Source organism: Danio rerio, chromosome 17, assembly GCF_052040795.2.
Source record: "Danio rerio strain M-AB ecotype USA chromosome 17, GRCz13ab, whole genome shotgun sequence".
NCBI classification, from domain to species: domain Eukaryota; kingdom Metazoa; phylum Chordata; class Actinopteri; order Cypriniformes; family Danionidae; genus Danio; species Danio rerio.
Window position 1 is genome coordinate 54,168,672 of NC_141037.1, and position 17,105 is coordinate 54,185,776.

A 17,105-nucleotide genomic window follows, 5' to 3' on the forward strand; every position below is an offset into this window, starting at 1 on the left:
TGTGTACTGATCTCTGATGTCCACTCATTATAACCTCTCTAATTAACATCTGTTCCCCCCTGAATGATGTCAAAGCAAGACATGTGCACACTGATTTTTATCTTAAATAATAATAAAAATAAAAGAATAAGTTTATAATAACCTAACCATGATAATGGTTCCTACCATTGTTGATGCATGAAAGGTAGAAACTGGGAGATCTAGGGCCCTATCTTGCAAACTGCACAATAAGGCGCAAGACGTGTTTCCACGACGTGTTGCTAGTTTCAGACCAACGCAACCTTAATTTTCCCGTTTTCCACCATGTTGTTTAAATAGCAAATCCATGTGCACCACTTTGTGGACTCATGGGTGTTTCAGTCTAGAAAAGAGGTGTGTTAAGGCGCATTGTTGGCACATTGTTTGCTATTTTGAGTATTTTGAATCCATAAAACTAAAACATGCCCCTAAAGCTAACACTTATTAAGGGATGAGCAAATCATACTAAAACATACAAATGAGATGTGAAATTCATATGAATCGGTCATTAAATAAAAAGTTACATATTTCCATGAAATTGTAGAAGATTTAGCTGATCTTTTTTACACAGTTTTTGAAGTAAAATGTACAGAATGTTTTTATAGCACATTGACCTCTTTAAATAGAAGCAAAAATCAATTCATTCCCTTCTCAGAGCAATAATGAACTAAAACCCACACATTTCCAAGTTGTGTTAACACATAAAAGTCTGCTGGCTTGTCTACAAAGTACCACATAATTATTTCAAAGCATCGCCATGGCAGTGTCCAAGTCTGCCTATTCAGGCGCACTTGATTGTGCAACAGTTCTGTTCCAGTTTTAGATTTAATATCCAGCATATCCAGGGACGAGAAACCTAACACTGCTAAAGTTGTGGCGCCCCTCTTTCTCTGTTTGTCTCCACTCTCCTCTGTGTAATTTGTTTAGCTTTCTGTGTCTCCTTTACAATTTCCTTCAAATGAGTTGAGCACCCTCTGGCCATGCTCAGTCAACTCTGTCAAGCAGTTTTTGGGCAGTGTGGTTGAGAGGTAGGGGATCAGAATTTTTTTTTTAGTAGAGAAATAGCGCAGATTTTAGGACTGATTGTAGATTAATACAGTTGAAGCCAAAATCGTGAGCCCATTCATTTTTGTTTTGCTTTTTTAAACTGTATGCAAGTTGTGTGTATTTTTTTTTTTTTTTTTTTTGGTTTAGTCCCTATACTAACACTTTAGCACAAGGACCAGTTCTCACTTTAAACTACTAACTTATTATTTGCCTATAATATTAATAATAATGATAATAATAATAATAATAATAATAATAATAATAATTATTATTATTATTATTATTATTATTATTATTATTGCTATTATTATTATTATTATTATTATTATTCCTTAAATGTATATAATGCTTTTCTAGACACTCAAAGTGCTTTACACATTGGGGGGAATCTCCTCATCCACCACCAGTGTGTAGCATCCACCTAGATGACGTGACAGCAGCCTTATTGCACCAGACCGCACTCCACACACCAGCTGATTAGTGGAGAGGAGACAGAGTGAGGAAGCCAATTATGATATGAGGAAGATTAGAAGGCCATGATGGACAGAGGCCAGTGGGCAGATTTTGCCAGAATGCCGGGGTTAAACACCTAGTCTTTTTCGAAGGAAATCCTGGAATTTTTTACGACCACAGAGTCGGAATCTCATACGAAAGACGGCGCTCACTGAGCAGTATAGAGTCCCCTTCACTATACTTCTGCATGATCTTATTCCTAATACCTACCCAACAAATAAACCCAACTACTAACTGTTAATAAGTTGCACATTAGGAGTTAATTGAGCTAAAAGTCAGTGGTTTAATAGCTCAAATTGTACCTTAAAATAAAATGCTACTAAGTTTTTACGTCCAGTGGTATTACTGTATAAGCTAATTGCATGTGTGGCCTCAGGGTATCCACTGAGTCCTAAAAAGTCTTACAATCTAAAATTTAATGTCTTAAATTTACTGAAATATTGTGTTGTAGGTCTTAAATCCTTTTCAAACAGGTCTTAATTTTCATTTTGTTCATGTATAACTAGCCAATATGGCCAACACCCATCCAGTAAATACTGTAAATAATAATAAATTTAACCTTTTTTATTTAAGAATGTACTTTTTAGCTGTATTTGCCATAACGTTTTAATTATGTTTTTACATTAATTGTTTCTGGACAGACTGTTTAAAAAAAAAAAAAAAAAAAAAAAAATATATATATATATATATATATATATATATATATATATATATATATATATATATATATATATATATATATATATATATATATATATATATATATATATATATATATTAATATATATATATATATATATATATATATATATATATATATATTAATATATATATATATATATATATATATATATATATATATATATATATATATATATATATATATATATATATATATATATATATATATATATATATATATATATATATATATATATTTTTTTTTATTATTTATTTATCTTTAAAACATTTTTTTAATTTATTTTTTTAAGAAAGGTTATGTTGAAAAAAGTGTATGTAAACAAATAGAGCTTGCTTGTTTTGACACAATATTTTTTTTTTATATTTTGCTCAATTAACTAAATTATATATATATATATATATATATATATATATATATATATATATATATATATATATATATTATATATATATATATTTTTTTTTTTTAATTATTATTTTTGTATTATTTAATTTATTAAATTATTAAATAAGATTGATAGTCCAAATAAATTATTTTACACCTGTGCCATTTGTAAAATTCCTGTATAAGCCTAAAATTAAATTCATGGTGGTCTTAAAATATCTTAAAGATCCTGCTGACCCTGGGCCTATAATTGGTAGACACAAAAAAAAGAATCTTTATATTCCATCAGAGAAAAATCGACAAAACCTTGACTAAAGATTTTCTGTGCTGAAGGAAACACTTACCTTGAGCAGACAAGTTGTATATCTACACTGACAAGCCTTTGGAACGCTCCACAGTCTCCTCCTGTGACCAATTAGCATCTGTTGCACATCAACATTGTTCAACAAGAACAGCAGACCCATGGTCATCACGAGGGTGCTTTTTGGGGCCGAAAATGATGGAGTTGGCATTAGACTCGACCGTTGCTGCTCATAGGGAGCGTGTGTGGGATCTGGAGTTAATTGAAACACTCAGATGTTGCTTTTGCTGCTAAAGTAAATCTCGAAGAAGGCCAAGTTTCCATCTCTCAGTGCATTGTGGGTGGTACGCATCAGTTAGATCTTTCACACATCAACTCGTGCAGTTATAACAGTGAACATGCTCATCCAAGGTGAGGTAAAAAGTGGGAGTCTATGGTGATTGCGGTTGTGGTCACTGAGAAACAGAACAGCCAGTAATTACCATCGCGTACCCTCGGATTTGGGGATAGAAGTAGCATTGTGAGTTTGAACTAGCTACCGTATACAAAAGCCCCTGCTGGTTTCAGCGTGGGTATAGTGGCGTTGCAAAACAAACAAGAAGAAGAAAGGAACAGGCATACGATGATGCTACTGAGGAAGTCTTTTGCTGCTCCACAATGATTGTATAATCATATCTGCATTCTTAGGAAAACAATATATAAATATTTTAGGAAAATGCCACAGACTACTTTTAATTCATAGGTATTTTTACTTACATCACCCTGTGGACAGTATGATATATTAACCCTAAGTAAGCAGGAGCCCGTATTCGGGGCGTGGCTAGGCGTGACGGTGTAATTTATTACCTTTGTTTATTGCAAATAATCAACTATTTATCAAAAACAAGGCATCATTTGAAAGTTATGACACTCTAGTTTCATGTTCTGAACTTATTTTTCAAATCTGTGCACCAGAGAGAAAAGGGTTAAATCAAATCCTTAAGAACCGGACATTTAATGAACGGCAATGCTTACGTTTCAACGTGTGTAGTTTTGATCAGCGGTAACGATTCCAGGAAACAACAGCATGCAGATGAGTGTAAGGGTCCAGAATTGAAAATACATCCCAGTTTTTCATCCAAAACAAAAGAGAACTTAGGAAAAAAAACAAAAATCGTCGAGTCATTTAGGCTCCGATAATGCATGATGTCTATTTTAAATGAAATATTGATTATATGCCGCATTTTAATGATAAAAGCCATGTTATTCTCGTAGTCTAGACTCTTCCGGACAAAATGATCCCTCCCTTGTTTCTATCATCCACTTACAGCCTTTGTTACATGGCCCTAAAAGAAGCCAACTTCTGACTGGATCAGCAAGGTGTCAATCTTCGCACCTCGCGTTTACGCTGAATAATGCCAGCCAATGCCTAGCCAGCAAAGTTTAGATGGATGGATGAAGTAGCCAATCAACTGACCTTTACAGTGATACACAGTTTACGTAGTTTCCGCATACAGTTTTGGATGAATGCCGTATAATTGAATAAAAAGTGACTTAGAATTTTCATTGCAATGTCAACCAGAAAAAAGATAAAGACAAAGAGAGTTTATTCTTTGTTACTAATATTATATTATATTATATTATATTATATTATATTATATTATATTATATTATATTATATTATATTATATTATATTATATTATATTATATTATATACTTTCAATCCTTCTAAATATGAGTAAAAAATACACACGTGTGTGTGTGTGTGTGTGTGTGTGTGTGTGTGTGTGTGTGTGTGTGTGTGTGTGTGTGTGTACATACATACATACACCAACCCTGTGTTTTAAGGTCATTTTAGGAAGTTTTCCCTATTTAATCACACATAATTTCTGTGAAAATGACTGGTAAATGTATTTCTGATGATTTACAGTGCTCAGCATGCATACATACACCCCTCACAAACATTTTAAATTAATATTTTTTATGAATTTGCTGTTTGTTCAAACTACTTGTATATTTTTGTAACAATTGAATTGTTTTATGTTCAATCCTCCTTAATTTGTAAGAAATAATAAGTTGACTGAATTCCTTCTTGTTGTTCCAACACAAATCTGTTTAACAACAGTATTTAACAACACAAATCTATTGTTATATTTGTGCAAATACATTAGATTAGACAGTACTGAAGCAAAATCTGGAGATAATCTAACAAAATAGCTTCAGATATTGGTCCAAAAACTAGTACAACCAATTTTATATGTTATAGAAAAATATTAAATACATATTTAAGAAAGAGGAATTGAAAAATTTTGTAGAAATTGTGTTGGTTGTAATTTTTTAGCAAATTTTGCTTGAATTTAATTGTATTATCCTTCAGTTTCTAAATATGTTCAGTGACTAAAGTATTACTTTAATAAATATATCGGTTTAATAAATCTGTTAAGTTTAAATGCACCCAAATGCATTGCCTGTAATCACTGAGAAATGGATACATATATCAATTATTAATTATGCTGAGCACTGTATGTAATTCTGAATAAAAATAAACAACAAACATAGAAGAACATAAAGTGTGGCATTATTGGTTCCACAAAACAAAAAAGTACAAGGAGAAAGAAAAATGAACATTTTTGAAGAATTTTTAAACATTTTAAATATATTTCATTCTATAAAGCATTTTAAATGGTAATTAATATAAATGTTAATAGTGAAAATATCTACATTTTTGAAATATATTATTTAATTTGGATTTTAAAGAGTTGCATCTGTTTGAGCAACACAATAGTCTATACAGTTGGGGAAAGATGGAGGCAGAGGAATAAATGGCCAAAGACTCCCAATTGGTCTCACTTTTAATAAGATTTCTACTATTATATAGCTATATAACTATTATATAGCTATATATAATTGCAGATACAGTGTACTAGTTGTCACATATAAGGATAGAGGCAGGTGATATTAATCTTAGGGTGGGCTACAGTAAATGTGTTATCACACATATACATTTTTAAATAAAATGTGCATGTTAGGAAGTTCTTAAGCGATTAGACATCTTTGGTCCATCCATTGCAAAAAAAAAAAAAAAAAAAAAAAAAAAATATATATATATATATATATATATATATATATATATATATATATATATATATATATATATATATATTATAATAATAATAAATAAAATACAATATATATATATTGGTTGGTTGGCTGACTGGCTGGTTGGTTGAGTAATTGGTGGGTTGGCTAGTTGATTGGTTGGCTGGTTGATTGGTTGGTTGGTGGGTTGGCAAGTTAAGTGAGTGGTTAGTTGGTTGGCTGGCTGGCTGGCTGGTTGATTGGCTGGTTGGTTGGTTGGTTGGTTAGTTGGTTGCTTTAGTTGGTTGCTTGCTTGCTTGCTTGTTCGGTTGGCTGGCTGGTTGAGTAATTGGTTGGTTGGTTGCTTGCTTGGTTGGTTGGCTGGTTGGCTTGTTGAGTAGTTGGTTGGTTGGCTGGTTGAGTAATTGGTTGGTTGGTTGGTTGGTTGGCTTGTTGAGTGGTTGGTTGGTTGGTTGGCTGGTTGAGTGGTTGGTTGGTTGGTTGGTTGGTTGGTTGGTTGGTTGGTTGGTTGGTTGGTTGGTTGGTTGGTTGGTTGGTTGGTTGGCTGGTTGGTTGGCTGACTCGTTGGCCGATTGAGTAGTTGGTTGGTTGGTCGGTTGAGTAATTGGTTGGTTGGTCGGTCGGTTGAGTAATTGGTTGGTTGGCTGGTTGAGTAATTGGTTGGTTGGTTGGTTGGTTGGTTGGCTTGTTGAGTGGTTGGTTGGCTTGATGAGTGGTTGGTTGGCTGGTTGAGTAATTGGTTGGTTGGTTGGTTGGTTGGTTGGCTGGTTGGTTTGCTGGTTGGCTTGTTGAGTAGTTGGTTGGTTAGTTGGCTGGCTGGTTGAGTAATTGGTTGGCTAGTTGGTTGGCTGGTTGGTTGGTTGGTTGGTTGGTTGGCTGGCTGGCCGGTTGGCCGGTTAAGTAGTTGGTTGGTTGGCTGGTTGAGTAATTAGTTGGTTGGTTGGTTGGCTGGCTGGTTGAGTAATTGGTTGGTTGGTTGGTTGGTTGGTTGGTTGGTTGGCTGTTTGGCTGGTTGAGTAATTGGTTGGTTGGCTTGGTTGAGTAATTGGTTGGTTGGCTGGTTGAGTAATTGGTTTATTGGTTGGTTGGTTGGTCGGTCAATTGGTTGGCTGTTTGGTGGGTTAGTTGGTTGGTCGGTTGGTTGGCTGTTAGGCTGTATGGTTGGTTGGTCGATCAGTCAGTTGGTCAGTTTGCTGGTTGACTGGTTGAGTAATTGGTTGGTTGGTTGGTTGATTGATTTGATTGGTTGGTTGCATTCTCTTACATATAGCATCACTATTTGCCAGTTTACATGAAAGAAATTAAAATGACGATTGAACATGAATACTATCATAAAATGTATAAATGTTTGACATGAGTGTCCATAAACCTTTCCATTTCCTCTGTGTAGCGTTCATATGCCTGGGGAGAATATGGTGCCCACTCCTCCTCTTCTGGCCCATCATACCCTCTCCTGTTACTTTATGAGAGCAAAATCCATATATCCAAGCCTGGAGGGATTATTTACACCACAGCTGAAAACAATTGAAGGGATCGCATATGAAGAAAGAGGGACAGAAAGAGAGAGCGAGATATCTCAAAGAGAAAGAGGGAATTTGCTGTGTTTACAGGAGGCTGATAAGTCTGAATTTCAAGCTATTTTGTTTGGCCAGATCTTGGCACGACGAAACGCATGAGGCTCTGATTTTCAGCCGCGATAGTGAGGAAATCAGTAGAGTTTACCTACAACATACCGCGCATAAACTAATCAATACCAGCCTGTAAACAATGAGATGATAACCACAGCAGGGCGTTCTGAGGAACAAGCAATGAGCTCTCACCTCGGCTGTATTCTCTCTTACATCTGTTTGTTTAAACAGAACTCGTTTCTCGCTTCTTGGAACAAACAGAGGCCGAATGCATAAAAATGACTCTATCGTGTAAAGAGAGGAGGGTTGGATTAAGTTTTTACGTGCGAGTCTGTAAAAAAATGAATACATAACCAAAATGTGACGCAAACAGGATTAAATGTGAGACTGTCCATCCTTTCTGTCCTGTTTTATTGTATTAGGAGGAGAGAGAGAGAGAGATAGAGAAAACAATTTTCTTTTGGGAATCCCAGCTGCTTGGCGCCAGTATACCCTCGCTACAATAAACAGTGCTAAATAATTTAGATATGAAGGAACCTTGGCGAGAAGCACAGGACTCTGCCGTGAACACTTGAGTGCAGATTGTGAGCCCATCTCTGGAAAAGAGGACATATTAATGTTCCAATAGCTAACTCTCCCCCATTCCTTGTCTTCGCAGTCAGGTTCCACTTAAAACACCCCGAGCCTTGTTCCCGATCACGCCAACGCTGTCAGTCCCTTTACCAGAACTGTTTGTAATGGAGACAAAAGCAAAAACAGCAGGATATGGTTACACACTGAATGGGGTTGTAGCTCATGGTTTTCATTTAAAGGCTCAGACGAACCCCTCTGTGTGGGTAGTGGCGTTTTCCTCTGTTTAATTCTCTCACACTCCAGATCTTGTCCTACCTCAGCATCATCCCTCATATTCCAGCCAGGAATTGTATACTTCTCTCGAAATTCATTTGGGCACCATTTAATATATATATATATATATATATATATATATATATATATATATATATATATATATATATATATATATATATATATATATATATATATATTTTTTTTTTTTTCTTTTTTTTTCTCCCAAACAAACTGAAACTTGTATTAGATAAATTGAGGCACAAGGTTCTGTGGTGACATGATTTATTTATTTTTTATTTATTTTTTTTTGGCGGCACTAGTCGAGAGGTAAACAATTATAGAACTGAAACAAAAGACAAAGAAAAATTACTTTTAAAATAACAAATGTGAGGTTTTGAAGGAGGAAGGCAGAAAAAAAGTAAAACAATTTCAACTTAAAAATTTTTAAAAACTAACAAAAATAAATTAAATTGCGAAAATTAATAATGTCTTTTCTGGGCAACCTAATGTAGAGCTTTAATCAGGCCATAAAAGTTAGGCCTGATAGGGTCCGAGCCCGACAGAATTCGGCCCGAGCCCAACAAGTACATTTTGATTGACAGCTTTTAAAAGCCCGAACCCGTTTACAGCCCGACATTATTCAAATGTGCACATACACACAGCTCTTTTGCCTTTTTTCAAGAATGAGTCTTTTATATGTGTTTTTTATTTTTATATGTGTGTTTATGTGTGTCATTTATTCATGACAAATGTAGGATATGGGCCACTTAGAAGCTGGAACAAAGAAATAAAATAAGTCTTGTGTAACATCGTAACATCTCAGCACTCTGAATAGGCCTAAGTGCATCTTTAAATTGGCCAACACACCAATAAAAATAAGTCTTTCTTAACAGATTAAATTAAAATAAACTATAAAATTACTATCTATTTATTCATATTTGGCAATAATGATATTAAGATAAAGGCTCTGCAGGATTTCTTTTACCACTTCTCTTCACAATCTGGCATTAAGGTGACGGTGAAGCTGAGTAATAAAAGAACAATGCCAATAGTAGCCTATATACTCTATCTACATTATGATTTTATGGTTTAATTAATATTTAGTTATAATTTGAAAATCCTTTACTCACCAAGATTCGGCTACGTGTTTTTGTGGAGGAACATTATTGAATCCACTGTAGACGGCTTTAGCACAGTCCTACGCTCACTGAGCAGCACTGAAGACCCTTTCACTGCTGCTGCTACTAGCCGGGATGCATACTGTTCTCGCAACTTTTGCATGTTTTGGGTACACTTTAAAAAATGGCCGTGATTTCAACGGTAAAAAACTGTAAGAATACTACAGTACAAATCCGTAACCTGGTCAACGGTATGTTTCCTTAATATATACGGCGAATAACCGTAAAATGACTTTCCCAGATTTCCCTGCATGGCACATAACTTTACATGCATTTGGTTGACATTATTATGGATCTTTTTAGTTGTTTCCCCATCAGTTATGTACGTTAGAGATTTATGTTACATCTAATGTTGATAAGCAATGTTTATTTCATGACTTTAATTTTATGCGTGATACCATACTGGTGTTTAGTAGCTGTGTGAATGACACTGAGCACCTTCTATATGCTGATACTCTTTTCTGCTTGAGGGAAAAGTTGATTGTGATGAGCATTGGCTCATTATGTAACTTCCTCATCACCACCTGCATGTGGTGCTAAAGTGTCTAACTGTTCATTCAAAATACAGACATTTTACCTCTATAAATTAATAAAATACGGTAATTTACCGTAAAATTGAAAAATTACTTTTACGGTTTGTATCGTGTTTTTAACGGTAAAGTACTGGCAACCACAGCTTCCGTTTTTTTACCGTAAATTTTACGGAATTATTTTTCACAGTGTAGGAATGTTTTTTTCATCTTCCACCAGTCAATAACATCCATTTCATTTTCCATGATAGCGGTTTCAGTGTAGCGAGTGACCTCGTCATTTTCCTAGTCAGCTTGCTGTACATTGCTGTTTAGCACTCTACTGTAATATGCAGGTTATGAGCGACTGCCGAAATACCTTGACGGCTAGAATGACCGTTCTTATTGAACTGGCCGCTGGCCTGACCGCAGACAAAATTCACTATTTTTGACTTCTCCGTCATCATGTTTCAACTTTGCAGGGATGGGCTTTCATGTTGTAACAAACGATTTAGTTACTTTCTTGTGTTAATCTAAATGCATCACATGACTGTTCATTCACTGCGCAAGCCCAAGCCTGGCCCGACCCCGTCTAAAATTATAGACAGACCCCGTTCAGGCAAAGATCTTCAGCTCTAACCTAAAGCGACAGAACATTTATTTGTTACTCTCAGCAAACATATCAACCAGTACCAAGTGTGCCATGCCTCCAAACACAACACTCTCAGAAATAAAGGTATGCAAGCTGTCACTGGGGTGGCACCTTTTCAAAAGAAACAAATTAGTACCTAAAAGGTCCATATTAATACCTCAAGGGTACATATTAGTATCTACAAAGTACAAAAGTGTTCCTCTTAATTATTTTTAGGTACTATTATATACTTTTGAGGTACCAATATGAACCCTTTAGGTACAAATGTGTACCTTTTGAAAAGGTACCACCCCAGTGACAGCTCGTATCTTTATTTCATAGAGTGAATAATACCATTTGTATAGGGATAGATCAGATGATTGTTAGATATAACACATGCTCGGAAGTGATGTCGTTATCATGTCAACTTTGTTCACAGACGCTTGCAACTCTTGACCCACATTTGAGTTATTCTGATTAGACAACTGCTGTGGAACTGACATTAATGAGCACCACTACATGTAAAAGTTAACCTGTTTTACTATGACATGCCATCTAAAAATGCGATACACATGTGCAAGGTACTGCAGAAGACACGAGTGGTCACGCACATCTGCTAACTGCATTTACTTCACCCGCTTCGGATGTTATCACTTGATTGAATGGGCGTTTTCAGTGGTTATCAGCTGATAGATATGGGCCAGTAGGGACTTTCTGCGCCTACTGGTAGGCTCAGTATGCTGTTATCATACATACACATGGTTAATCAGCTATACCAATAGAGAAGACTCCAGATCTGTTTTTACATTACTGTGACAGTTGGGGTAGGGGTAGACGTTAATACATTAAAATTAATGGAAAATGTAATAAATAATATAAATAATTATTCAAAGAATCTGAGTCTTCCATAATACACACACTTATTAATGATTCCTACTTGTCCTCCTCTTGATGATGTGTAGGCAAAATCTGATATGTAGTGGGGAAAAAAACAAGAATGAGTTCATCAGATGCCTGATTTGAACCCGGTTCATGATCGATCGTGTCAAAACATGTTGCCATTCGCTTTACGAGCCACTCACACTACTGTTTGTCGCTCTCTTTAGATATGTTGTCTCTGTCAATCAAACGGTGATGGGCGGGAATTACTCAAGGTGAGGTGTGCTATTTGCACTTAGCCTAAATAGACATTACAAAATCGGCATCCAACTCCCCTCGCAGCTAGGGGCCCCAAGTGTAATACCCATTGGTTAACCTGGCCCTGATCAGAGATAAAGGTATTTCTGATGATTTATGTATTTCTGAATAAAAAGAAACCAAGGGCATACAATAGAAATCAAGAAGACTTGAGAGAGTTTTGTATGACTTAAGCATCTGTGCAATCTAATGATTAACAGCTTGAGTGTCCCGGGCTGCTGTGCCGTAAGGGAGCCGCGGTTCTGATGACTGTTCTCGCGGCACGATATTCACTAAACATATGATTAAAAGTGACATGAATCAGTAGTGCTAAAAAACTCTTCAGCACCCTGCTAGCTGGATTAGCCTCAACATGTGGTGTTGTTATACTTGGCCCGATGCACTACAAGTGAGCAACATACTAAATGGATTTCAACATAAATAGTGATTTATGAGACAAGGCGTTAAAGCATTTAAAAGAACATCTCTCATGTGTCCTTTGTGTTAATAAATCCTGGGAAATTAAATCCTAATGTGTTAGAGGACTTCAGAAAAGATGTCTCCCGAAAGAGTTTAAGTGTATAATCTCTAACATCAATTCGGGGATGTTTTATCGTGGCTGATCTTAGTAGAGTCTAAATCATTTTGATGACAGAGCTTGAATGGGTTCTGGGGTTCAGTGGAATTGTATTCCATGCCAAAAAAAAAATGCAAAATAAATTAATAACAACTGTAATTAATGATATTAATCATTGGTGTAAAGTAGTCTCAGAAATATAATATTAGTAGGAGCAAATGGTGAATTAGTCAGACACTTTTTGCAAATGTTGATACCTCTATGTAAATTTTCTATGTAAGTTTTGGGGTGCATTTCCTAAACAACAACGTAACTCATGGTCGAACTATCATAGTACGATGCATCGTTTGGCAAAAGAACTATGTAATGACGAGTGTTTCCCAAAACCCGTAGTTTCTCTCTCGCAGATCCATCGTTTGAACCACGTTCGTTATAACTTCTTTTTTTTATCTCATTCAGAATATGTGTGCTACCCAAATAATGACTAAAACTAAATCTTTGAGAACGCCTTTCTCTAGCAAGGTGGCGCATTAGACCAGGGGCTCATCTCCTGTTTCCAAAATGCATCACAAACTGCTTGAGAAACTGTTTTACTATGATAATTGGTGATGAAAATAAATGATGTTCAATAAGATGTTCTTGTGTTTACTTACTGTTTATTCAGTAAAACATGAATTTTGAACTGTAGGCCTCACATAAGCTTGAAACATCGATTTTTCATTACCTTAATCCGACTAAAGTTATCACTGAACTAAACAGAAATGGGATTAAGACGTGTGGAGTATGCAGATATTAGTGGCATTATTAAAGTAAAGACCGCAATCAAACTATCATCGTCATGTAGGACTTTTTGCCATATTTTCCCACAAGATCCACATACGTGGCTATCAGTAAAGGACCACACATACACAAACTCAAATCGCGAAATGCAAAAATTTTTTTCTTTCCATTAGGCATGCGTTATTAAACTCCATATCCCTCTAATACCCAGTTTGTCATGGGGGCATGGTTGAAATAATATTTATAAGTGAATGTGAAACTACCGAACTGCAGTTAAATTTACAGGAAACTCTTACATGATAGCACTTAACGTAAACACCTTATTATATTATTGTCTATTAATGCAAATAACTAGATCACTGATGTCCATGTAAGCGTAGTCAGTAGTCTCTTCGAAGTAAGTGGAAGATCCAGAAGGGCATCCTGCTGATTTGATTCAGAAGGGCACTTTTTTTATTAGACGGCTCACCGGTTTGACTTTCATTCACCGTCATTCATTTTAAAAAGCACCCAGTCCATTTTATTTGTTTTACTGGGACGCATAAACTCTACAGGTGCCTGATAGATGTGTAGCTAACATTAATCAGATTCACTCTATTTAACTGCATCCATGTTAGCACGTCACGTTTGATGTGGTAATTTCACAGTAGGAATACACACAGGTTCGAAGACTCCTTCTTGCCCCCTACAGTGCAATCCGGCCAGGGATACATCCGCGCTAAAATATCAAGGTGGAAGTCATCATAGCTTGCGTAGAACAGACCCAGCTCCAGACCCAACTTTGAGAATAGTTTAACCGCGATATTTTTTTTTTTATCGCCCCAATAACGCAATACGTTAACATAGATAACGGCCAACTACTAGTACACACACAACAAACTTTTGTTTTGGATTCCACCTTTATTTATTTGACAGCACTAATCATTTTTAATTTCAGCATATATATTTATATTTTACTTATTCATTTATTCCCTGTTAAATAGAATAGCTAACCGTATTTAAAGTGTGCAACATCAGTTTCTATGTATTGAGTGTGTTTCTCATGGTTTTAGAGAAAGTTCCCTCTTGTGACCAGGAGAGGCAGACCGCTCAGGATGAGGCTCGTCAGAACCCGCGGGAAGCCATCTTCATCCCTGACTGCGGCCTGCAGGGCCTCTACAAGCCAGTTCAGTGCCACCAATCTACAGGTTACTGCTGGTGTGTGCTGGTGGACACCGGGAGACCTATACCTGGAACCTCTGCAAGGTAAGACAAAGACAATCCAGACAGTTCTCATGGCCAGTTTTGTCATCAGCATCGCCTCTGACTCAAGACATTATTATTTACGCTGTAACTCCATTATTCATACGATGTGTTTCTGGATGAGCTTGCATGCTGTAAACATCTCGAAATGCTGTAAGTATTGCAATCATCAGTAATGCTATCCAATGCGACTGATTAGTTTAGTTGTGGAATGTTATGACAATCGATTTTCTCTCCAAACCGCAGTCTTTATTTTTCCATGAGGGCAACTGTCAGCGCTGAATTTTGTTTAGAAAGGACTCAAATTAAAAGCATGAAAACTCCTGAAGTGTTTCTACACATTATGAGCCCTGATTTATTTTCCACTTTAGGAGATGTGCTCTGTGTTTGTAAATTACTCTCCTTTCCCCTCCTCTGGAAATATCCAGAAGGTTTCGCCAACTGGTTCTTGCTGAACGAACTTCACAATTTGATTTCAGGCTCTGAGCCCATGTTGCCTTTGAACCATGCGGAGACAGCTTGATCCTTTGGATGGATGTTCTGAACATTTCCGTTAAACCACGGATTAATTGTTGTTCTTGTGTGAGGCTGCAGTGTCATGCATTCTTCTGTCTGTCTCGCTTAATTTTGAGTGCAATAAAAACAAGTGAACCAAATCTGACAAAACAATGAAATTAAATACTTAGGGGCCTATCATACACCAGGCGCAACAAGCCGCAAGATGTGTTTCTATGACATGTTGCTATTTTCAGACCCTAATTTTCTCATTTTCCGCCACGTTGTTTAAATAGCAAATCCATTTGCGGCACTTTGTGGACTCATGAATGTTTCGGTCTAGAAAAGAGGTGTGTTAAGGCGCATTGTTGACACATCGCTATTTTAAGGAACTAAAATAAACCAGCTAAAAGCAGGTCTAAAGTCCAGCGCAAAGCGCGTTAGTTGTGTGTAGGCCCACACAGAATCTGCGATTTCACAGATTTTCTGCAGATTTCCACACATTTTTAGCCCATCATTAATTCTGGTTATTTACTTGAGTAAATGTGTGTAAATCTATATTTATTCAGTTTTTAAATTAAGTACAGTAATATTATACACTAATATGAAAATGTTCATCTGATTTGTATACAACGCAGTTTGTACAGTAATATTTTCTGTCTTTTAGTAACTATTTTATATGAGAAACTTGCTTTGTTTTCCAAATAAAAAAATTGAATCTAATTGGATTTGAATTTTAAACATTAAATATAAGTTAAAGAGATATTATTTTTTTTATTTCACTTACTAAGGTTTTAGTTATGATACTCCCAAAATAATTCCACAGAAATTCGCAGATTTTTACCAAAAATCTCGAGAGGGTGCTCGCTGCAGAGCCATTTGAGGAGAGCTGAGCTCCAGCGAGGGGGAGCATGAGCTGTCGCTCCTCCTCCTGTAAGCTGTTTTAATGCGTACACCAACCCCACCCCTAACCCTACCCCCAGTGACATCACTCGTAGAAGAAGTGCAAAAAAGGTGGAGCTCAAGCTTAAGCTCCCCCTCGTTGGAGCTAAGCTCTCCTCAAATGGCTCTGCAGCGAGCACCACTTGAAATTCTCCGCCTCGGCAGATTCCTTCTGGCCCTAGTTATGCACCTCCCTTACACATTGCTTATTACACACAGGATGTACAGCAATACACAAATATCTTTACAAATGAAAAAGAATTAAAGGATTCACAAAAATAATTATTTTTTATATAAAAACCACTGCCTTCATGCCTTTTTCTTATCGGGGAAGAAACTTATCTTTCAGTTTATTTATGACTATTTGCTTTTGAATAATGTTATTATTTTTATTAGAATTACTTATTATATGCATATTTATATTTGTTTTATTAAAAACAAGCTTGTTTCCCAGAGATGGGTTGTGGCTGGAAGGGCATCCGCTGCGTAAAAATGTGCTGGATAAGTTGGTGGTTCTTTCCGCTGTGGCGACCCTGGATTAATAAAATGACTAAGCCGACAAGAAAATAAATTAATAAAACCAAGCTTAAATTTGTCCACCTGTCAGGTTTTAGACCAGGGGTCATCAAACTTGTTCCTGGAGGGCCGGTGTCCTACAGATTTTAGCTCTAACACTAATCAAACACACCTGAACAAGCTGATCATGGTCTTACAAGGTATACTTGAAACATTCAGGCAGGTGTGTTGAGGCAAGTTGGAGCTAAACCCTGCAGGGACACCGACCCTCCAGGACTGAGATTGGTGACCCCTGTTTTAGACCATATGGAGGATAGCATGTGTATTTGGTTATAACTAGGCCCACACGGAATCTGCGCTCGAATTCTGCAGATTTCTGCAGATTTTTAGCCCATCATTAATTTTGTTTATTTTCTTGAGTAAATGTGTGTAAATCTATATTTATTCCGTTTTTAAATTAATTTCAGTAATATTATTGGCTAATATGAAAATGTACATCTTATTTATACACAATGCAGTTTGTCCAGTCATATTTTC

At 36.1% G+C, this 17,105-nt stretch overlaps 1 protein-coding gene across 36 annotated transcripts in view; it reads left to right on the forward strand.

Annotated features, from left to right (window-relative positions):
* Window positions 1-17,105, forward strand: part of smoc1 (SPARC related modular calcium binding 1) — a 163,512-nt gene that overhangs the window by 108,076 nt on the left and 38,331 nt on the right. For all 36 annotated transcript variants that reach the window (NM_001201393.2, NM_001443161.1, NM_001443162.1 and 33 more), the window contains 1 exon segment: window positions 14,426-14,618. In NM_001201393.2, coding sequence (NP_001188322.2) covers window positions 14,426-14,618 — 193 coding nt within the window.